The 23,399-nt window shown below is 46.1% G+C and overlaps 3 protein-coding genes across 3 annotated transcripts; 1 reads left to right on the forward strand and 2 right to left on the reverse strand.

Annotated features, from left to right (window-relative positions):
- Positions 1 to 3,159: 3,159 nt before the first annotated feature.
- On the reverse strand, positions 3,160 to 3,564 carry Pmar_PMAR021705 (hypothetical protein; the record flags this gene model as incomplete). The annotated part of the gene is made up of 1 exon (XM_002777194.1): positions 3,160 to 3,564. A coding segment is annotated over one exon (405 nt), but the record flags the coding sequence as incomplete, so codon positions are not given.
- Positions 3,565 to 13,294: 9,730 nt separating this feature from the next.
- On the forward strand, positions 13,295 to 14,124 carry Pmar_PMAR021706 (hypothetical protein; the record flags this gene model as incomplete). The annotated part of the gene is made up of 2 exons (XM_002777195.1): positions 13,295 to 13,766; positions 13,826 to 14,124. 2 exons carry the CDS (start codon positions 13,295 to 13,297, stop codon positions 13,879 to 13,881), a joined length of 528 nt encoding a protein of 175 aa, XP_002777241.1. The 3' UTR covers positions 13,882 to 14,124.
- A 5,756-nt stretch (positions 14,125 to 19,880) lies between these two features.
- Pmar_PMAR021707 (hypothetical protein) lies at positions 19,881 to 21,949 on the reverse strand. Its single transcript, XM_002777196.1, has 8 exons — positions 21,825 to 21,949; positions 21,194 to 21,281; positions 21,066 to 21,147; positions 20,914 to 21,021; positions 20,708 to 20,873; positions 20,588 to 20,662; positions 20,351 to 20,537; positions 19,881 to 19,971 (listed from the first exon to the last, which is right to left on the reverse strand). The coding sequence occupies exons 1-7, from the start codon at positions 21,927 to 21,929 to the stop codon at positions 20,424 to 20,426; spliced, it is 738 nt and encodes a 245-aa protein (XP_002777242.1). The 5' UTR covers positions 21,930 to 21,949; the 3' UTR covers positions 19,881 to 19,971; positions 20,351 to 20,423.
- Positions 21,950 to 23,399: the final 1,450 nt, after the last annotated feature.

Consider the following 23,399-nt stretch of genomic DNA (forward strand, 5'->3'; position numbering starts at 1 on the left):
AAAATTGACCGTTTCAGAAATTTTACTAAAGCGAGCGAATAATGATACGACTCTGATATATTTTTGTTCCTACATAAGTGATACCCTCACACACGAAATCTCACAACCTGAGTCGCAGTAATAACAGAGAAATCGAAGAAATACTGTATGTTCTATTATCTTGTGAGGGGGTTTAGTTGTTCACGGAAAGTAGCCATAATCAACACAAGAAGGATGGATGTAAACTCTGCATCCAAAATACTCTGCGTTGCAGAGTATTTTATAAACGGGCTTTGACTAAGATTGGGAAGTTTTTACCAAATCCAGGTCAGTTTTTTTTAAACTTGAAGATGCGTTGCGAAGTTTTAGAATCGTGTTTGAGAAGATCCACATTTCGTGCAGTCTGCTCACGCGTGCGGACTCCGTGAATTAGGAAAGCTGCACACGTGCGCAGAACGGCAATGTGAAAAGCTGAGATCTTTTTCCAAGGTGATGGCTTCGTTAAAGCTCACACCTACGAGGCTATTGTCGAAGGATAGCCGCGAGACTCTTGTGACCCGCGGTTACTTGAGTGAATGACGTTGTCGCCGACTGGGGGAGACTCTGTCGCGTATGGGGGTACCACTACGGCGACCTAGGCAGCCGCCTCCAACGGTGATCCTGTCTGTCGGTGATCGTGTCTGTCTTGATTCTTCATTTTCTTTCCTTATAGTTGGTCTGTCTGGAGTACTCAGACCCTGATTACTTCAGAGGGTTCCACAGTGAGTGAATACCCAGAAGTGACTGCGATCCAGGTGAATTACTTTTCTCCAACATACATGAAGCTTCTAATCTCTCTGCTCTCTGGGTTACTCTTCTCCACAGTGGTTGAAGGTCATTTGGTACACTCGGTGTCGAAGCCCCATGCCCTGCGCTCGCTTAATGGAGTGGTCTATCGCAAATATCAGGAGGGAGATGACCTATCCCTAGTGGAAAGAGAATACCATCGTCGTCTATCCTGTGGTTTCTATCTATGTTGGGTCGCTGTGCCCAGCGGAAAGAAGGTGCGACTGCTCTGAACTGCTTTACGCTGGCAGAAGATATGTAGTCGAGTATTGAAAAACAGTGGATGAGTTCACGAAGTTTTTCTCAAAGCGGGCGTTGGTTTTCCGTTTCGGCGACAATACTGCCAAGTGGAAATGCAATGGTCGGTCGTGTCGCGAAGTCGACTCGCTAGCGTGGGTTAAGAATGAACTGGGAATAGCGGGCTGCTCCCAGAAGTTTACGCTTATCATTTCCTCCTCAGGATGTCGTCGGCGTGGTTGTCATGGACATGCCTCAACCAAAAACACCTGAGGATATCAAGGCCGCAATCGAAAACCGCAGGTAAGTCCTATTGTTTAGGGGGGCTCAGCGGTCTGGATTCTTCCCGCTGGAGCTCTCCTCAAGCATTATTTTCATAGGCCCAAAGGGAGCAAGAGTGGAAAGATTGGATATCTAAATCTTGTAGGCCGAATGCTGCTATTCTACGAACGGTGATTACAAACTGGAATTTCAGGTTTACGTCGTCACAGCTTGGCGCAGGCAGAAAATTGCATTGACACTTCTGTCAGAAACCTTCAAGGAGGTGATACTTACGATGGACTCCTCTGAGAAGCAGTGCAGTTTCTATTCCTACGGAAAATAGCCATCGAGAATAGCTTGAAATGTTTGTTGTCTTCCAGCTTCCTACGACCTACCCGGAGTGGGGTGTTGTTTACGCGACGGCTCCGCGTAGAGACCCTGCTCCAGCACGACTTTATATGAAGGCGGGATTCATAAAGATATTGGGTGAGTTTTTTCGCATCTTGTTTGGCTCACTACATGTAACCATAAACTTGGGAGTGAACAGGGCATCAAGCCAGGGCTCGAGCTTCTGAGCTCTCAGCTGATGTGACTGAGCGTCGAGCTCAGTTTTCGGCCAAAGCTGGTCGTCGAAAATAAGTTCTTATACTAATCTGATACACTCCCCGGTCGCTCCTCAGATACTCCTGGATCTCGTCTCGTCGTCTACGCGTTCTATAATATGGGATAGTGGTCCGAATATAATATCCTCTCATACCCCAGGTATACTAGGATATTATGTCTATCATCCTAGGGTATGCTTAGCATACCATTAGCATACTATGCTACAGAATGCTTATTGAACATCTTTTACTCAAAGAGCATTCTTCGTTATCCAAACCCAGCTCGTTCATACTTTTTTCTTCGATGGACTTGCGGTGGTCAGTTTTATTTCATTGTTTACCACATAACGGATTCCAGCTAATATTCGGAAGTGTAACAACTAGAAGGTCAACAAGACTCTCATGAAAGTCCTTCGCGTTGAATTTTGGAGGCTGCTCCTTCGCTTCTGATTCACATCAACGAATTGTGTTCATTTGTGCTCCTGGGTCTGGGAATCGCTGCTAGGGAACGTGACGCTCTTTCATAGAGTCACAAATTCGAAATTTGGGCTCAAAATTTAAAGAGGTTCCACGGTTTTGCAGCAGGCTGTCTGCAAGTCCTCACGAGTTGAGTCACTCAACTTGAGTGGATGATCCACTGTGGATCGAATTTGCTGGGCAGGGGAGAACAACAGAAATTGTGTGCACCCCGCGTGCTTTCTCTTGCACATGTGTATTGAATCCGAAAACGCCCTATGGAGCATTCTTCGCGATAAGGGGCCCAGTGAAGTGTGTATCCAAGTAGGTTTTCCAGCACAGACACAACACAACTTCTTCTAACAGAAAAATCACTATACAATGAAAGGAAAAGCAAGACACGTACAGGCCTCCTGACGCGCAATCTCAAAGCCAGCCCGCCATCGGCCATCCTACAGAACACAGGGAGGAATGGCTCAACAACAGGTCTAACATTAGACCCACATTCCATTCAATATAACAAGAGGGGACGCGCCGTGAAAGTACGCCAAATTACAATACAAAGTGAACCGAAAGCTTCTTGTTCCGGCGAGAAATAATGAGTTGAATAATATTTGTTAGCTCGATGATGTTCGGAGTCCGTAGCCCTTAGGTGGTTTGTTCAATAACCTCTTGGACGGCCTTGAGTCTCAAGGCTTGAGAGCATCCACTTCTCCGGTATCACGTATGTAAAACTTATTGGGTATACCAGTTGTCCTAGGATTTATAATAGTGCCCGCTACGTTATGGTCTTTGAGACCCAGGGTAGCCAGCAAAGCCGCGACACCGGCAACAGTAGGGGCCGAGATCGACGTACCACTCTTATAACCATATCATCCTCCTGGTATCTTCGAGTAGATATTAACACCGGAAGCGGCAACCTTCGTGACCGAGCCAGCATTCGAAAATTCCACCAGGAAGACTCGGTTGCGTCAGAAGTACTGGCAGTGACACAGAGCATAGATGTGGAGTCTTGCGCGTAGGAGCAAGGATAGAATGCCATATCGTCCAAGCTAGCTCGACTATTACAAGCAGCAACAAGTGCAACATGCCCAGCAGCAGCGGCGTTCTTGAAACCAGTGTTTAAGAGTCTACTTGCGTAAGTACCACCGAAGGAATGGGAGGACGCTGCAGCCCCGTGCTCAACTGCGAAGTCGAGGGCCCTCTGTGCGTCGGCAAAACATAACTATTCCATGCAACATGTACTAATCCATCATAAAAAAACTAAATCTATGCAATCTATACAATGCTAAGCAAACAATGGTATTGCGGGCAAATGCGCTATGCTATGCAACAGGTACGTGATGCTTAGTTTAGTATTCTACTTTCAAGTAATACTGATGAGTGATTTCTGAACGTAATTTTTGATCTGAGATTTACACATTTTTTGCGTGAGAATTAATAACATGATGTTACTAACATTAGCTCACTGGCAACACGATCACGCAAGTGTCATAGTCCACGTCATGAAACAGTGTAATATGATGTTCATAAAGAAGAGTAATGTGTGTTCATGTTTATTGTCCTGAATCTCGAAGACTATCTATTGCAGAGCGCTCTCGGCATCAGACAGATCGCTGGCCATGTTGGCTATATGTATATTGGAAGTATTGGAAGTATTGGAAGTATCTGATCGAAAAGGAGGCAGGCTGCAACTTTCAGCTCTCATATAGCCTATCACCATCAGAGTCATCGCAATTTTCGCCGCCAATCAGTGCATCCTGCCATTGCATTGATTGATGAGGACGAGTATACAAACCATCGCTCTCACATGAACTAGAAGACGAGCTCGAAAGGCTAGTTTCATGGATCTCAGATGCTTCGTCATCCGACGTGTCTGCAATGACACCATCCGAGCCGCAACAAAACTACGACATCGATTCGGCAAGTTGGCAGTCGTTGCATCGATTACCAGTGGAGCTATCGGGAAAACCATCGGAGGAGAAGTTGCTCGAATCAGAGTACGCGTCGCCATCAGAGACAACGGGATCATCATCTGAATAAAAAACAATCATGGTTAATGCAAACGTTCCCTTAGTGAACTTACTCTCTGATCTTATACTGGCAGAGTCGGAACTGCTCGAGTTGGTGTCGGAACTCGCTGATGAACTATCGCGTTGCGGTAACGATACAGCGGAATTATATCTCCCAAGGACCCCGACGGCTCGTTGCGTAGGACGTCCTCTCCGCAAACCTGCGATCGCCCTTGTTTCTGGAACGTACCTGAAGTACAGAAGGAAGTTCCGATGCGAGCCTGGACATTAAATAAACACTAGGTTTGGCACGTTCACAACTTACGACGGCCGAGTCCCAAGATGAACTTCCACAGCATAGCCATGTGCGCAGCAAGCCCAATCTCGATAATCCTTGCACGTACAAGCTGGAGGAGTCTTGCGTTCATTGAGCATCATATGAGCCCTTGGGTCTGTGGTGACGAGATAGAAGCAGAAGAAGTCCTCCATTACTTCTTGCAAAGTTCGCGTACCGACTAAAACGAGGTTATAAGAGACCACATTTACCATTTTTTTTGGAGTCACGGACCATCCGGTAGGTCTTCGAACAGCATACCACGAAGGTATGTGTCGATGCTCTCTAGCTGTGCTTCATCACGTTCATCAGCTCGAGTCCGACTATTTGCGAGTAGGAAGAACCGCCCTTCAATGTCTCCATCACTTAAATCTCTCACGTTTGCAGTCACCTGCAATCGAATGGTGATCAATCGAGAATCGTAGAGAACATGAAATATCCCATAGCGAGGTGAGTTAGTACTCAATGAATTCAATCTTTTATCTACAGTTTATGACAGATATGATATCAGACGTATCATAAATTACCTCCCAAACCATATTCCGTTGCTTGAATCTAGTCCCGCGAATCTTCATCTCGCGTTTGTAGTCCACTGCATTTATAGGCTCAGGCCGCTTGACATAGTGCTGAGAACTTGAGAGTTTCAAGGAGGTGATAACCTAGTGGGAATTAGAACTAAGTATCGAACTGCAAGGAGCGAATTGTTGAACCTTGCGTATTTTTGCCGCAAAGGCGCCCAAATTGAGTCTCTTCTTGCCCATGATCCTTGTATTGGTCTTGTGAAATGACTCGACAATGTTAGTTAATACCTGGACAACAAGTCTGACCCGATACATGCAGTGATTAACTTGCTTGAGTTCCAGCCAAACCCTCTCTCGTTATTGCAATATGTGGGTTGCCATATTGGTCTGTATTGAGGGTTCTTCGCAAATACTCAGCCCCCTGGGCATGCCGATCCACAGTGCTTATCAGAGCATCGAGAGTAAGTCATACAATCCATCAGTGCGCAAGAGTGCAGCCAGAACTTGTGGCGCATGACCTGGAAACGTCAGAAAATGATAACTCCAATTTTAATACGTAACTCACAATTGGAAATGCATCCCCTAATACGCCCCGATTGTCCTTGAAGTTTTTGCTCAAGTGGAAATAGCAACGAGCTGAGTGATGAAGAGACCAAATATTATTATATTCATACATATCATCGCACCTACCGTTTCTCACATCTGGCAGCAATTCATTACATGCCTTAATGGCACCCTGATGGGCATCGTGAACGCAGAGATTGACGACGTCACTCAGGCCGCGCTCCCCCGAGGTTAACGCACGAACGAGCATATCCAAATGGGTTATCAGATGATGATATACTTCATAGCATTCTTCGTTTATAATTGCCATGAAGAACGGGACAAAGGTATGTCTGTACTCTCTACGAGAAGTATCGTACCTGCACACCATGGCAGGATCCTGTCAAAGAATTCCTAAACAAATGTTTAATCGTACCATATCCTGGTAGACCCAACCCATGCGACTTTTTGGCTTCCACGAATGATCTTGTTCTGTGCGTCCATATACAATGGGAATCCCGCAGGCATCGAACGGATGAACCACAAGAGAGAAGTCAACATACCTGTCACGCGTGAATGTCTTGTTGTGAAAGCTAATGATAACTATGGATATTGCGCCGTGCTGATATTACTCGCTCCGCCGACAATGCAAGCAAAATTGTCAGACCAATACCCTCCGTGGTAGACAAACTCCTTTGCAGGTGTTCCACCCTCCAGTATGAAGTCGATCAGCGCTTGGTCCATGCGCGAATCTTCAAAGGCTTCTTCTAGCTCAAAGAAGTTTCCAATATGCGGCATTCCAAGGTCACGACGACGCGGCAATCCGGAAATTATGTTTTGGACCTGCTTTCGCTACTTGCAGATAAATCGACTAAAGTGATGAGTACCTGTTGGCGGGATATCTTCCCTGCCTCCACATATTCCCTATGGTCGACGGCTAGATTATTGAATATGTCACTTGCGGTCATGCCTTGTTTTGAAGCCCTCTCGATCACAAATGACATAATCTTTTGGGGATGACGGGTGCGATTGCGCACACGCTCTATCTGGCCGTGCTCTCCTGAAATCCATAAGAATATTGTATTCTGGATACAACGAGGGAGAGCCAAAGGCTGCAAAAAATGATCCTGCCCAAGACCGTCATCAGTATCAGCGGTCTACCTGATGCGAAGACCGTTACATGGTCTCCGTTTTGTACAAGTTTCCACTTTCTCGGACAGCCCAAATGATCGCCGCAATGATAAACCTCATAGTTTTCTCGGCGATACGACAGCAGCAGAACGTTATCAAGATGCAGCCTTTCGAGCGCCACCTTGAACGCATTCGAGCCAGCCGGTATCCCGCAAAACTGATTTTCCTGTATCCAGTTGAGGTGTCTAGGCATTTGGCAATCCAACGACGAAGCGCAGGGGAACAACTAGAAACGCCCCATCCTTTGAATATTGAAACAGCTAAATGTCCCACGTTGAATTATCTTTGTTAAACTGCATTTCAACACACCCTATCAACACGGTTTGAAATCATAAAATTCTTGCATTTTAACAAAGACTCCTCCTGTGGTAAAATTAGACTGATTAGACTTCCTTCTAGCAAACTGCTAACAAGAATGTCAATTGTACCGATTGACTGACTGAACACTGCGCATGAGAGTACATCCATGAAACGAAAAGTACCTTAATCATGGTTGTCTCGTAAAACCAAGCCAGTCGTGAAATATCAGGTCGCCTTGTCGCCTGCAGGCTGCGGCGGGGCAACGACAGTCCATTCTCTCGGGCTATGACTCGTTTCAATCCTCAGGTTTGGTGCATGTGTTTTTTTACCCGTGGAGGTCTGCAACCAAAATTCAACATCCTTGGCCGGTAGCTCTAGACGGAGGGTCTGTCCGGAATGTAACGTATCCATGCCCAAGATCCTTGGTGATTGAGAACATCTTGATGTTTGGTACAAAGCAATCCTTATATAACACGAGTCGGTGAATGCAGATTCTATCTTCAACTTCGCACAACCATTGGGTTTGAGGCATGCAACTCCCTGAAGTTTGTTGCATGCCTTGGTTCTACGCTGGTCTGGAAAGTCCTCTGGTCTCACGGTTTTGGTGGGATACGATGAGGATTCGCTAGCCTCTGAGAGTTGTACCTATTACAAATATGTGGAGAGCTGTGAGGCAAGTTACCATCAGTAGTCGACGTCACGTCTGATGAATTGGAATTTGCGTATGAGGATAAACGAGTACGTGCGAAATTTCGTGTATACAATATGCAAGTCGAGTAATGCATCCTTACTTTTTTGTTATCAGCCGACTTCCCAGAATTCGCGTGTTTGCGCTTGTTTGGAGTCAATCTTAAAGTAGGCCTAAGTGCAATCGTCAGAGGTAAACAAGTAGAAATCAAACTTACACCGTCTTCAAGCATTTCGTCTCACTGATAGGCGTTTAGATTCAGCCGCGGATCGTTCAGCCATCTGCACAGCCTTGGCACCAGAGACCTCCTGAAGACAACAAAATCCACTTGAAGATGATAAACGTCTACTACTACACTTGCCCTTTTTCGATCATGATCTACTGTATGTGGATGTTCGTTAGAGCCTGACAGCACTGTGGAGTATGATGCAAACAGGTTTTCGGCGCACCACTGAACTGTCTCGCATTTTCGAGCTCCTCTGTGAGCTCTGCGATCCTTTCTGTCAAAACCTGCTGATTCCGTTCGTGAAATAATATCTGAAGGAATGTATCGTAGAGTTGATTCCGAGAAAGCCTACAAGAAACGGCGGTATTACCCATTTATCCCGATTTTGTTTAGCACGGTCTCTTCTGGAGGGAGTGGAATGACTCAACGGAACAGAATTACGCATTAGCAAAATAAATCTCACAACGAGGGAAATTCCATGATGAAACAAAACGTCATAGAGATTTTGTTGTTGGCGAAGATTGTAAGAAATCAAAGACCAGTTGCAATAGACCTGGTGAGCCTAAAAATTTGCTCTATAAGAAATTATGAATGAAATAAGGCTGATCACAGTGGATCGGCTCAATTGAAAACTATGAATGAAATAAGGCTGATCACAGTGGATCGGCTCTATAAGAAATTATGCAAGAAATGAGGCTGATCACAGTGGATCGGCTCTATAAGAAATTATGCAAGCAATGAGGCTGATCACAGTGGATCGGCTCAATTGAAAACTATGAATGAAATAAGGCTGATCACAGTGGATCGGCTCAATTGAAAGCTATGAATGAAATAAGGCTGATCACAGTGGATCGGCTCTATAAGAAATTATGCAAGCAATGAGGCTGATCACAGCGGATCGGCTCAATTGAAAACTATGAATGAAATGAGGCTGATCACAGTGGATCGGCTCTATAAGAAAGCTATGCAAGAATAAGGCTGATCACAGTGGATCGGCTCTATAAGAAATTATGCAAGAAATGAGGCTGATCACAGTGGATCGGCTCTATAAGAAATTATGCAAGAAATAAGGCTGATCACAGTGGATCGGCTCAATTGAAAACTATGAATGAAATAAGGCTGATCACAGTGGATCGGCTCAATTGAAAACTATGAATGAAATAAGGCTGATCACAGTGGATCGGCTCTATGAGAAATTATGCAAGAAATGAGGCTGATCACAGTGGATCGGCTCAATTGAAAACTATGAATGAAATAAGGCTGATCACAGTGGATCGGCTCAATTGAAAGCTATGAATGAAATAAGGCTGATCACAGTGGATCGGCTCAAACAAGCAAATACATATACACAAAAAGATCGTAGTAAAAATTACTACCCTTCCTTTTACCGCTTGAATAGCCTCTATCAGACATCTTCACGTCATTATCACTCTATGGTGGTGCCTTGAAGGAAGTCCGAACCCTTCCACATGATATCTATGATGAATCCGGATGCACGCTACATATAATGAACCTCATAATCTTAACTAAAAGCACGAGAATTGTTCAAACTAAATCAATTTCATGAACACGCGCTGAGGATCTTGCGCTGATTTTTTATGGGCGCGCGCTATTCCAACTGCGCAAAAGAAAATGTGAAAGACTTGAGGAATGAACAGGATGCCAACACTTGATGTGACGGCATGCATAGTAAGCTCCACTCTTCCCACTACGTGTTTCCAGCACAAACATGTGGTAGTTACACTATACTTGACATATTCTATCAGCATGGCAGTGAAATGATACGTATGCACATGTTCTGTAGAAGCTCAACTAGGTAGAAGGGTTACGCACACAGCATGAACACATGCAGTCGTTCATAGAAAGAAAGGACAAACAAAAACCAACAAGCCTAGACATAATGAACTTACTATTCAAGCGTAAATTGAATAAGGCCGTCGGCCTATGCCATTATCACCTTAAGTAAGTAATGCCAGGAGTTACAATAGCTAAACTGTTGATGACATCAACTTTGTATGCTTCATGATGGACGATCAATCCCCGAGGTGAGGTTCCGCTACGTTCACGTTTCGGTCCCCGTTTCCCGAACTCCGGTTTCGTGCTGAACAAATCGCAAGTACTTTAATATATATCAAGTCGAAAGAATAGGCATCAGCGCAAGCATTGTTATAAAGGATAATAATGTAACAACGTACATAACATCGAGGAATAAGTATAGGCTATATTATAGCCCCAAGTCTCACTCTTTCATTATCATTGGATCGTCATTATCCATTGAATGATGTACACAGTCACGTGATTAATGTTGAGAAATTACTAGCTCGCTCGCTTCGCTCGCTCGCTCTTATCCTAAGCATTACTGTTATAGCGTACACGGTTTTTATTGCATGGCTTAGCAAAAACAGCATAGAACAGCAGCTTTTGCTTAGATTAAATTTCATTGTCTGGACTAGCAGACTTTGCATAGATCAGACCAATTTTCCTGTGCGTCGCTGGCGTCGCCTACCCCGGTAGCGTCAATGAACTTCAATATCATCAGCTTCACATGGTGCACCGGCTCATCACTATTCGTCACTCTGCAATTTCCGATGCCATTGTTAGTCTCAGCGGCCGCGATTCCAGCAAAGTGAGTACCATGCCCATTGTCATCAGTAACATCCAGGTTTAGACTTACCTAGGAATCGGGCTCACATTCAAATTCAATGCCGAGGATATCTTCGGCTTTCAACTCCTTATTTATGGATTCACTGTAACCACCTATATTGTGTTCAGTAATATGGAGGTTTGGGTGATTGCCACTGGTTTATCAAACCCGTGGCGCTTCTAAACTTTATCTCCTATATACAACATTCTAGTTATAACACCAGGTCAACCACGAAGGTCAGTAAACTAGGGTGTTGTGAAACCACTCAAATGGAGATAATCTAGAAGCCCTCCATAAAACTTAGAGAGAAAAAAGAAAAAAAAATAAAACATTATAGTTGAGTTTCACTGGAAACTTTCCAGAAACACCACGAGGAGATCTCTGAGCTCGTTTAATAATCTCAATACATTCGTCCTTGAACTAGCCCCATAAATGGACCTTCATTCCTCAGGAGATTAGATTCCACTGTAACCAATTGAGAATTTAGACTCTACAATCTGGATCTCTATCACTTCAAGTCATGGATCAAACCCATCTCGTGCGCAGCATCGCTCACGCTCACGGTCTTCCTGACTGAGGGTATATATCCCTTCAGAACCAGCGATGACCCGTGCCATCATATCCGGTACATGACAGATGTCGAGTCGGGTCCCACGATGAGATATCGTGACCCGCGTGCGGTTGAAGGCAGCTCTGCCAATGGTTATGACATGAACGAATAATGTCGATAAGAATACCGAGTGTGCGAGCATGATACTCAGCAAGGAGACACCTGACTACCAGGACGGTCCTGGCAGGACCTCACATTCTAGGATCATTGCACTCATCATGAGTGACTCATGAGATAATGGGTCATGGTATATATCCCCGGAATCCCTCCAGTTTAGAGAAGTGACTTCTCTGATTACTCCAGAGGGGTCGCTCAGCAAATCCTGTAGAAATACTGACCGACATAGGCTGAGGCGCTGCTAGGGCGGCTCTGCCAAGGTGGACCCCGCACGACATACAATCGATAAGGTTTGTTGGCACCGAACAAACACGTGTCACGTGCGGATGCTAGAGTCGCACTGATGCACACAGAGTGACACAGCTCAAGGCTGACATAATGCTCAGCTAATGCCTGACTATAGCGTATGACAGGCTCTGTATTCGCGTGCCCAATTCTTCATGGAAGCCTCGCGATTCAGTTATTATTCTTTCATAACGAAAGTATAATGAGCACTGGAAATCATAGGGCGTTCAAACAAGTATGGTTTGCAAACCACGACAATCGATTTGAGGTGCCCAATCACACCTCAATCCGTCGCACAGTTCTGGGCCCCCAATGGGGGCACAGAATGGGGGCCCCCTATTGCAAGGTTTCCGAGGAGAACTGTTTACCGGGCAGTGCCCGGCGGGCACGAGGGTGACATGGGACTAGACTAGAAATAAAAGTAGTCGATGACAATAGTCACTACTGATGTGCAGTTAGGATGGCCACTATTTCATTTTCTCAGTCGTTGCTCATTCTGGCCATTTTCCTCAGTGTGATCCTAGATGGTCACACGAAAATCAAAGATTGCCCCACGCATACCTGAACCGCTTGATACTTGCGTGTGGTAGCTCGTCCGATGCAGCTGATTTGGATCTTAACCCTCCCCGTTTACACTTGTGTCGGAAGCTCTCGGATAGTTTAACGTCATAGGTCCCGGATGCTTATCGGGTCACGCAAGCTTCGCGCGTTTGCTGCTGTGTGTTGTTACAACACTGTTGTATACTGGTTCGGGCGCAGAATGTCTAATCTTGATTTATGATGAGGTCTACGGTGACGTCGTTGCTGTTTGCCCAAGCTTCACCGCTATGGGCGCATCTCATGAGCAAGGCTTGAGTACGGTTTCCATGTCGTGAAGACATTGTCGTCCCCTAGTTTTAGGGATAACAACACCAAAAGTCCGTCTCTGAGTCGAAGCTGATAGCGCCCACATTGTTATTTTTGGACTACACGATGTGATTTGCACCCACACAGTTGAGCTTGTTGAGGATATAGAATCGGTCAATGTGACTGATGATATATCAGCTCGTCTTTAGTCCTGCAACTCCGTGGAATTGGAAAGCACGAAGTGCTGGTAGGAACAATGCTTCTCACTCGATTCTGACTGTCTGCCTTGGATTTTCTATTTCTATATGTTGGTATCTTTGAATGTCTCCGGTTGAGGGAGTCCCTCAACCGACTCCCTCTGTCCTGTTTCGCCACATTGTTCCATTCTCAGCGTAAGTAGTGCAAAGTCCAGCACTCATAGTCAATCTTATTTATACCATAGCAGTGAGTCGGGTTCCTGCAATGAGATAAGGAAGTTTGGGGTGGAGAATTGTTCATATGAGATTCCGAATTTTGACCACAAAATCAATCGATCAGTGCACGCATGCACACGCGGAATGGGTGACGGCGGATAATCTTGCCACTTATATCACTGACTATCAGCAGTTACGACTATAATGTGGTACGCCGTTAAGATACATTATAGAAAGGCCACCTTCCGCTGCCGCATAGACCTCGAACACGAGACCTGCCGTGTGGAAGACTTGAAGCGCATGGCCAGGACAGCTTGGCCAGATCTCGTTGATAGAGATATCAGACTTATGTATTACGATGATGAAGGGGCTATCTGTCCGCTTATCGAGCAGTCTTGGTCTGATGCGGTGGAGCTGGGGGTTGAGGCTAATCCTTCGAAAGAATGGCACAACAGGCTCAAGCTTCATGTAAAACTCCGCGAAGATGATGACGAGTCAACTCTGAACAAGCTCACTGCTGACGTCACAGATGGTGGTGGCGCTACCGGGGAAGATTCGAAGCGCCGAATCACGGTTCTGCTCTGTGATTGCGAGAAGGTTAAGCAGCTCTTCGAAAACTCGCGTAATGTCACAGTTAGCTTTGGTCCAGAATCGAACGACGCCCACGAGGACGGAGGTGAGGATCGCCACCACATGAAGTGCCTGTGTGAATCAGGATGTAGAAATCTGTTTCAGGGAGTAGCTTGACCACCGAAGAAAGCTGGCAGGTCCCCGCCGAGGAGTCGCAGTGACTTCAGTGAAATTATGTATCGTCATTCGTATCTGTTCCGATTCTCTCTCATCGTAGGTGCCGAGACATGTCGTCAGATGCTCTGCTCATTAAGGTGTGTGAAGTCAGAGAATTGGCAGATGTCGAGGTTGATAGATAGAGTTATCCTATAACTCTACCTTATCTTGGAGTTATTGATTATCATGCAACTATAAGCATTCGATTATCTCATTTTCTATCATCAATATAACTATTTCACAGCTTGCTTCGAGACGAGTCTTGCGTTAAATCCGCCACTTTCTACTAATGTGACAGCAGTGACCGGAACTTCCAGCGTTACTTAGCGAATATACCGAAATGCCCAAAGAGCTGCTTTAAATGGTGGTGGGCTGCTGTGCTCACTCCTGAACATTCATTGATGATCTCAACGCAAGAACAACTTTGTCACATAATTCCATGATTCATGAGTACCGAGTTGAAATGTATGGAATGGTGTGTGAAGAAGTAACTGAGAGGACGGTGCAAGTCGTGAATGTGACGCGATAGCGTGCATACGATCGAGTCTATCGAATATCCGTATAACACACCTTGCTTGGAAATGTCAAACATGCTGGGTAGAATCACACAGGAAGGCCCATCTAACTCAAGTCACGCTTGATCGTCACGCTCAACATACAGAGAGGCCGCATGGCTGGTCTCCACTCTGACACACCGGTTTGTCCAGCCAGTACTTGCAGTAACTATACTCGTTGTTTAGAGCCTTGCAATAGGTGTCGCAGCCATCAAAGGTAGTCGCGGTCGAATCAGAGTCACCCCCAAACAAGGGAGATGTAAAAGTCGTCCGCACAGAGGAAGTATCCGATACTAGCGTTGTGGACAATGCCGGTATCGTGGTTGGCGTCGGCGTAGTAGAAACTGAGACAACGGACGTTGTGGTGTCGCAGACTGAAGGACCACATGGCTGGTCGCCGCTGAGGCAAACCGCAGGGTTCTGCCAGTACTTGCAATAGCTTGACTCGTCGTTGAGATCTTGACAATAAGAGTCGCAGGCTGGTGATGGTCCACCGTGTTGGTCTCCAACCAGATCATAGGTCGAAGTACCAATGATTGGGGCCAAGCAAATCGTAACATCACCACATGGTTGACCTCCGGAATGGCAAACAGCAGGAGACTGCCACCACTTGCAGTAACTCGATGGACCGTTGAGGAGCATACAGTATCGATCGCAAACCTCGACATCATCCGGTGACGGTGTTGGCAGAGTCGCAACACTTGCACCATCAGGAACTATGAGAGAAGTTATGGCCCAAGTCACAAGCTTAAGAAACATCCTCACCATTACAGACATCAATCGAACATGGCTGCTCCCCACCCTGACAAGCTCGATGAGATAGCCAATACTTGCAGTAGCTCGATGGGCCATTAAGGACTGACAAAATGAGTAGATGTCACTTCTTCGAGGCAAATGAACTCACATTGGCAGTAAAAGTCACATGTGTGGGGGTCCTCGGTAGTAGCTGTGGCTGCCGGAGTAGTAGGACTAACGCTTTGAACCCTTCTAAGATCACTTGAGCCGGATGCGAGCCAAGCTGTGCTCAATATCATAGCGAGGCTAGGGATCATCATTATGATTGTCGGAGGAAACAAGCCAGAAGCATATCAGGTACACAAGGAGACCACAAGAAAGCCCTGCAATTCCGAGATACCGCATGTAAGTTGGGATATCGTCAGCGCGCAGCATTCAGGATACACTTCATGAGTATCTTTCCGTGTCAGGCGGGCTAAACTTCGCAATTATTCCGGACGTAGTTATCCGTGAATTATCAGTATTACTGAGTCAGTAATGAAATACCAGCGGCGCGAGTCCTGTGTACCGTTCACAGGGGATCCCCCCTTCTGGGGCATCCGTACGTACACAGTGTACCCCACTGGTGTGACACCAGCCTGCGAAACTGCTGCGATCAAAAAGGAAGGAGGCTGTCCAAGACCTTTTCATCAATGGACCGCATGATGTCGACGCCTTAGAGCAGGAAAACGTGAGAAGGTTTTTCCTCGAGTAGCAGTTTGCGTTCAACTTGTTTGTCTCCTTGTATACGTAGGCACTGCGAATTCTATCTATCACTAGTCACCATCATGCGACGTGAGTCAGCCACGAAAATTCAGTTAGGTTCATCGAAACTACCTCTTACAGCTTGAGAAAAGAGGATACCCTTGGCCTTCAATCTCAAGGCCTTTACAAGTCGAATAGCTTCTTAGTACTATCACCTCTTAGTTTCAGCTACGAAGTACAATCATTTGTTCGAGCGCCTGATAACTCCGAGTCCTTATCCATCTTTCAAAGGGTGACTTTCAATAAACAATGCAGACGTGACAACAAGTTACGACCAATTTTTTGAGCTATTATATCCGCTTAGGTTAACATCCCGTGTAAGTCTCGGGACAATGCAGAGATTCTTCAAGTGGGATACTACACATACAACACAATTCATCTTTGTATGAATGCATGTGAATACGGATCGGTTTGAGGAGCCCATGGTGCAGAGAAAATAGGCTTAGTGATAGTGAATCAGAGGTGAAGTACCCACCTAATTATGTGTAAATATCCGTCATTGCCAACTCTCCAACACACTTTAAATTTACCGCAACCCAGGAGGGCTGGCAGGTGGCGAAGCAGAAATATCGGGCGTCCCGCTAGGAATGACACGCGGCGTTGTGGGAAGCACGGACGAAGTGGTAGGAACCACTGCGATCGTCGTAGGAGCAATTGATGTTATAGAAACCCCTGGGGTAGCGGTAGAAGCCGGGAACGTGGTTGGCTGGGTGGTTGTTGTTGATGCTCTCGAGGTCATAGGCACTGTGGATGTGGTAGGTCGAGTTGGAGCGGCTGTGGACACCCTCGTAGTCGTAACAGCCGTAGATGTGCTTGGCCGAGTTGGAGTAGTTGTAGTAGCCTTTGTAGTCGTATCAGCCATGAATGTGGTAGGTCGAGTTCGGGTGGTTGTAGAAACCCTTGTAGTCGTAGGAAACGTAGATGTGGTAGGTCGGGTTGGAGTGGTTGTAGGAACCCTTGTAGTCGTAGGAACCGTAGATGTGGTAGGTCGGGTAGGAGTGGTTGTAGAAACCCTTGTAGTCGTAGGAACCGTAGATGTGGTAGGTCGGGTTGGAGTGGTTGTAGGAACCCTTGTAGTCGTAGGAACCGTAGATGTGGTAGGTCGAGTTGGGGTGGTTGTAGAAACCCTTGTAGTCGTATCAGCCGTGGATGTGGTAGGTCGGGTTGGAGTGGTTGTAGAAACCCTTGTAGTCGTATCAGCCGTGGATGTGGTAGGTCGGGCTGGAGTGGTTGTAGAAACCCTTGTAGTCGTGTCAGCCGTGGATGTGGTAGGTCGGGTTGGAGTAGTCGTGATTGGGGGCACGGATCGAGTTGTTGTGGGTTCACACACCGCTAGATCGCCGCAGAGTTGATTGCCCACATGGCAGACAGGAGAAGATCTCCACCACTTGCAATAACTTCCAGGGTTATTGAGGTCTCGGCAATACTGATCGCAGGCATCAGCAGTTTCCTTGGACGGTGTGGGCTGAGGCGGAATCGTAGCTCCTGGCCGAACTGAGGAAGAGTGGTTGGCAATGCGCTGATAGGAGATCGGGAATGCTGAGTAGATGCTACACTGAGCTGCTTACCATTGCAGACATCTGCCGAGCAAGGTTGATTCCCGGTCATACAAACTGGATAGGTTAGCCAATGCTTGCAGTAGCTTGACGCCCCATTCAAAGCTGCAAAAGAAGATCGAATCGCTCAGAACGCAGTCGTAAACTCACTTTTGCAGTAGAGGTTACAGCGTTCGCGATCCTCCGGCTTGATAGTCGGAGAGGGAGTGGTTGGAAACTGGAGTCTTCTGAGATCAGTGACGGCGACGACCACAGCGGCCAAACTACCGGCGAGAGCTAGACAATGGAGCATGGGGAGATTAGTCGACAACCTATGACTAACAATAGGCAAGCCCGCTAAAACAGGCAAGTAGCACCATGAACAAGTCAGGAACTCGAAGCCCGAGTGCTAATTATCAGATTAGCTCATTTAAGTAAAGGCGAGCGAGAGCATGTCAAATTTTGCAAGTGAGTAAAGATATTATGGAAGATACCAATCCGCACGGTTGATAATCCTCGACTCACTATGCGCACAAGAATTTCTGTCCTGCCATGTCCCCACCGTGGTCGTATAGTGAGCGTTATAATAAGTGATCCCACTAGGATCATCCCAGTATCCTTTACCGCCTATCATAGCACAGAATACGCATGAGAGTGCGAGCTGAGCACGACCTTCCTCTTACCAAGCCGGCAGCGCCTGTCGAAAGCTGCGAAGAGTCCATTCTTCGATCACCGTAGAGCTAGGATCTCTAGAATACGTACCGGGTAGACACCCCGAGACCCTTCGCACCAACTCGTTGCTGTGAATGCTAGGCCGTTGAACTTATCATTGAGTGCTAGCAGTGATTCCGGAGAGAGGCTGTAGACTGTTTTGGATAATCTCCTCGGCGACGAATCAAGAATTGAGATGAGTAAGACTCATAGCCACGCCCATCGAGTTGTCCAAATCCCAAGTCCCCAACTCGTGATTGCCGGTGCACATCACTGAATGTGAAGCTTCATGCAATCAGGGGTGCGAAGTTGGATCCTAAGGGTCACATCACGAGGCAGACTTGCAGCTTGCACAGTCTCTATGGCGGCCCGAGTAAACTAAGAGGAAGACTTCCCACCCTTCGCAGGACCATGATGATGCTTCTGACATTGGCTGCGAATACTCGAGTTCCTCCACGAGTTTCTGTATCGACACTCGATTATTGCCAATTTGACTCACACTTCAGAGACCGTTTGCAAATCTGCTCAATCGTTTGTCTGCACAAGGACATGCCGACTTCGTGTGCGATGGTCATGAGGAAGAAGTTCCCGCGGGGATGCCGGTGGAACTGCCAGGTGATGACCCCCGACGAGTTGAGACCTGGCGTTGGGTGCCAGCCTTCTTCCTAATGTAAAGAGAGCATGCAAAGTGTGGCCGAGTATCCCTTGTGAGTACCAAGTCGAAACCGGTACGGCGTTTTTCCATGTGGCCGACTTGGCGTTTGACGAGACCTCAGTGAGCAATTCGAATATCAGAGCCGTTCATACAGCGTTGGAAAGAGCTTCTCAATGATACCTATTTTGTTCTTCAACTATCACATGTCGGGAAACTTCAAGGGGTGGGCCTTTCCTTGCACCACTCTGTTTTACTTTCGCATAGGTCTATTCGCCTCTCCTAACGTGAAGAAGGCCACGAAGATTTCTTGGTTTTGTTGATGCTCTGCGAAAATCCACGAAAGGTCTTCTCTTACGGAAGGCCTTCTCTCACGGAACGTTTTACCTAGTCTACAGACCGGCTTCAGGCTCATCCTGATGTCCAGCATTGAGCTGGCAATGGCTCCAAGGATCACAGATGTGTTCTTCATGGATATTCCATGGCGGCCCCAGTTCTCGACATGGATAAGGCCGCGACATATGCTTCCAAATAAGTAGATGCTTTTATCGTATTCAACCCGTATTGGGAACTACAAACCCTGCACACGAACAACCTCGTTAGTTTCACACGACTATGAATCACGACTCGTGATTCACGAGCATAAATCTGAGACCCTAAGTTACATAAGTTAATTATAGTTAAGATAAGTTAGATATATCTGAGACCGGCGGTCTACTGATCCAGCATGATGCAACATCATCACTTTGTTCGCATTATCAGCCATAATATCGACAGTATACGTCACTCACACGATTCCATGGCGAATTCGCGCAGAAGAGATTTCCCTCATAGTCTGATTTCGCAGTCTGTTTGTTATTGCTCTCTCAGTTTGTCTCCTTCCCTAGCATGTTACTCAATCCCCCTCGTGCATATCCGAGAATTTATTCGATTCTCGCCCCTTTTTACAGTCGAAGTACTAACAACACAAAACACCTCCCCAAAGAGTATCTTGAAATGATATTCAGTACAGAATCCACTCAGTTTTCACTCAAAACCTATCAGGGGGGAGTGCAACCGAACAAGCACAGTTATATACACATAAGCCGATCGAAGACGACAAGCCTGAGAAAACACATCGAGTGAATGCAGACATACCTGTGCTGATGAGAAACGATCAAATCCCGAATCGCCAGAGGAACTCGAACGAGTAAATGAAAAAGACGTAGATACACGTCGAACTCGAGTTCGGCAACGATCTTGACGAAAAACTCATATATTATAAATCGCTAGGTTTTGTTATTCGGGACACCTGGGCGAGCGCGAGATCACATGATGGGTATTTTTTCTCTATTGCGGCTTCAAACGATTATGCTTCTCACAGTACTTATATATAACAATATTTACATTGTTACACTATCATCACTCTAACGGAAGCATGCTCATTTTTCACGTTTGCATATCAAATTGGCAAGCACTGTATAGTCCCCGTGTGAAGACCTACCAGGCGGAGTTTATCTCACTATTTCATACCAAGGCGACACCCGTAACACAGTGCATGCTCATCAGGACTACACTCAAAGTACACCACTGTCAAGCGAAGTCGACGAGCCATGACGGCGGCTAGGCTGTTGGGCCTTGCCCATCTCGATATCGTCATTTGAGACAGGTGTGGTACTCTCTGATACCGGCTGAAACACACTTCAATCACATACACATGGAGCTCAATAAGCAGTCCCACCTTGCCGTATGTGACTTCCCCATCCTTCTGATCCATCTCATAAGCTGATGATGTCCCCTCTTGCGTAGTGGCAACCTACAGCCACCGAGTCCACACCGATAGCGGCAGTAGCTGCCTCACCTGGTCACCGCTGGCCAACTTCACAAAGAGCTTGTATCCTTGATAAGAAGCGTAGAAGGCCAGCACTGCCCATACTGCGAGGAGAACGACCGCAATGGTGAACATCCAATTCCAATCTATTTTCCGACAAATCGTCATCCCAGGACGGCTCGGATCCTCCTCATCTCTGACATAAGATTGAAATCAACCCACATGGGAGAACGTACATGCATCCGTCTGTGAAGGCAGCGACTAGGACGTATATCAATAGAGCCGTCGCGTGTGATGCGTGAATCAGCATCAGCAGACAGAACAGGCTCATTAACGTCGGCGACCTACAAAACACATATCACTATTTCTAAATTCCTGTAGTTATTACGCTTTCTTTGCCCCCCAATATCCAAATGCTGGAATCACTGCTACAAATGCTATCCCAACAAGAGTCTGCATTAGCGGCTCACCTGCAGAGTAGAATCATTGATAATGCTAACTCCTGATGAGGCCTACCGTCAGCTAAGAGGAGGGCAGCACGGGCGCATAGGGTGAGAAAGATGAGGAATGTGGCGCGGATGACTTTACGGGCTCTCAGTGTCACCTGTCACCGCAATCATTACAGCTCCACGCAGTTGCCTTGCGATTTTGAAACCATTCTAATATAGTGTCGAAATCAATGCTCCTATTTTTTGGTGAGTAAAATTGGGAAAGCACTGTCTCTATCTCTTGTTGGATGTCATGATTTATAATGTGATAGTATATATATTAATTACTAGTTTATAACCAGCGGTATTATTATGTTTATACTAATATTTAACCTATATATTATTATTTATTAATAGCTGGTATTATTATTTATGTTAACCTATCTATTAGTTATTGTTATCTAATATATCATTTTATAAATACTACAAAAACGTCTTCCACACCGAATAGCAACAGCGCTGAAATACTATCTTTATGACTCATCGGAAATTCTCAGCCGAGACGAACCGAAGCTGATCCCAGTTGAGAGCACCCTCTTCTTCATTGAATAATTTCAGGATGTCATAATCGATTCTAGCATCGTATTTTACGTATAAGAAGCGATTCAGTATTTCGAAATCGGTTAATTGAACGCTCCCTATATTCATCCTACTATTACCTCTGGATCGGTGATGACCAGGTCTAACACATGGTAGTAGTTGCCAGCATTTGTTCGCCAAACATGCTGAGCTCCGTCGTCGGCTGCATTAGTACTAGAACTCATATTGAGAAAGTTCAACACCTACAAGTGAACGGATCGAACACTGCTGATTGAAGCATTCCTTTACAACGAGTAATATATGCTTTATTACCAACGTTTCGCTAAACTACCGCCAGTTGCACGCAAACTACTGATGATGAAGATCGGAAGCTATAGATAAGAGAGAATGATGAATCATCATCATTATCATCATCGATGATGGATTGAAGAGTTTTGATATAAAGTTAATATAAACTACAAGTTCGAGTATGAGAGTATAGAGGCTTTATGAGATGCCGCGCAGTAGGTCCCGAATGAGGAGGAGGTCTTGGACGGCCTCCTATCTCCTTAGTCGCAACAGCCTCGGCGGCTGATGCGATCCTTCACACAAAAAAAAGTCCTTTTGGCGCATCGTGCATATGCGTTCCTATGCATCCTGGTGAAGTGAAATCAGCGTATCACTTGGAGTGCGGGGTGATGTACAAAATCCAAGGAAGACAAGTTGAAGGGTAAACCCGAAACCCGACAAGGCAACCAGAAACCCGAACTGTTATACACATGAAATCTGTCATCAAAGCAACTACACCTTTTAAACATCTAGTTCGTCTTTGGAACCATCAATTTCGTCGGGACGCGCGAAGTTGGAGGTACGAATCCGAAACGGGAAGATCATATTCGCAATTAGAACTTTCAACTTCGTCATAGAACTTTCAAGTTCGTCCGAAGTCGATAGGAAGTTCAAGTTCGTTCTAATAGAACTTTCAATTTCGACTCTCGAACCTTCGAGTTCGTCATAGAACTTTCAACTTCGTCGAGTACACCTTTGGAACTTCCATTTCGTCCCTTTAGGAAAATCGACTTCGTCGTTCGGAACTTCAATTTCGTGTTACCGGGGCAATTATGCCAGTACTCTTACGATGAGGCTCGTGTTTTGCTGACCGTGTCACTCGTCCGTGGGCATCATGCAGAACCAAGCCTCTGCGACACCCATCCATGCGGCCGCTGCTCCCGCTCACCCCGTCATATCTCCTGACCGCGCGCACATGGCTCGAGAACATGGCGAGGAGGCATCGTTCCGCTGTCACAGCTCGCTTCTGCGGGCATGCTATTGGTTGTTGAGTAAAGCAATCAACCACGAATACATGCCTGCCGGTGGTTGACTATGTCGTTTTCTTGATCGAGCCAGTCATATGAGTGGCTGCCAGCTACTGGCTGGCCGCACTATTCATGTGACATGATAATGTCACATGAATGAGATGTCACATGAGAATGTCATGATGACATTGATATGAGGATTTTCAATAGTGCCTTCGTTGTTGCTGTAGTACTACCTCGGTTGTGTACCGCGAGCACTAATCATAAGCCTCACCATGAGAGTACTGGCATAATTGCCCCGCAAACACGAAATTGAAGTTCCGAACGACGAAGTCGATTTTCCTAAAGGGACGAAATTGAAGTTTCAAAGGTGTACTCGACGAAGTTGAAAGTTCTATG

Source organism: Perkinsus marinus (genome assembly GCF_000006405.1).
Source record: "Perkinsus marinus ATCC 50983 genomic scaffold scf_1104296952158, whole genome shotgun sequence".
NCBI lineage: Eukaryota > Perkinsozoa > Perkinsida > Perkinsidae > Perkinsus > Perkinsus marinus.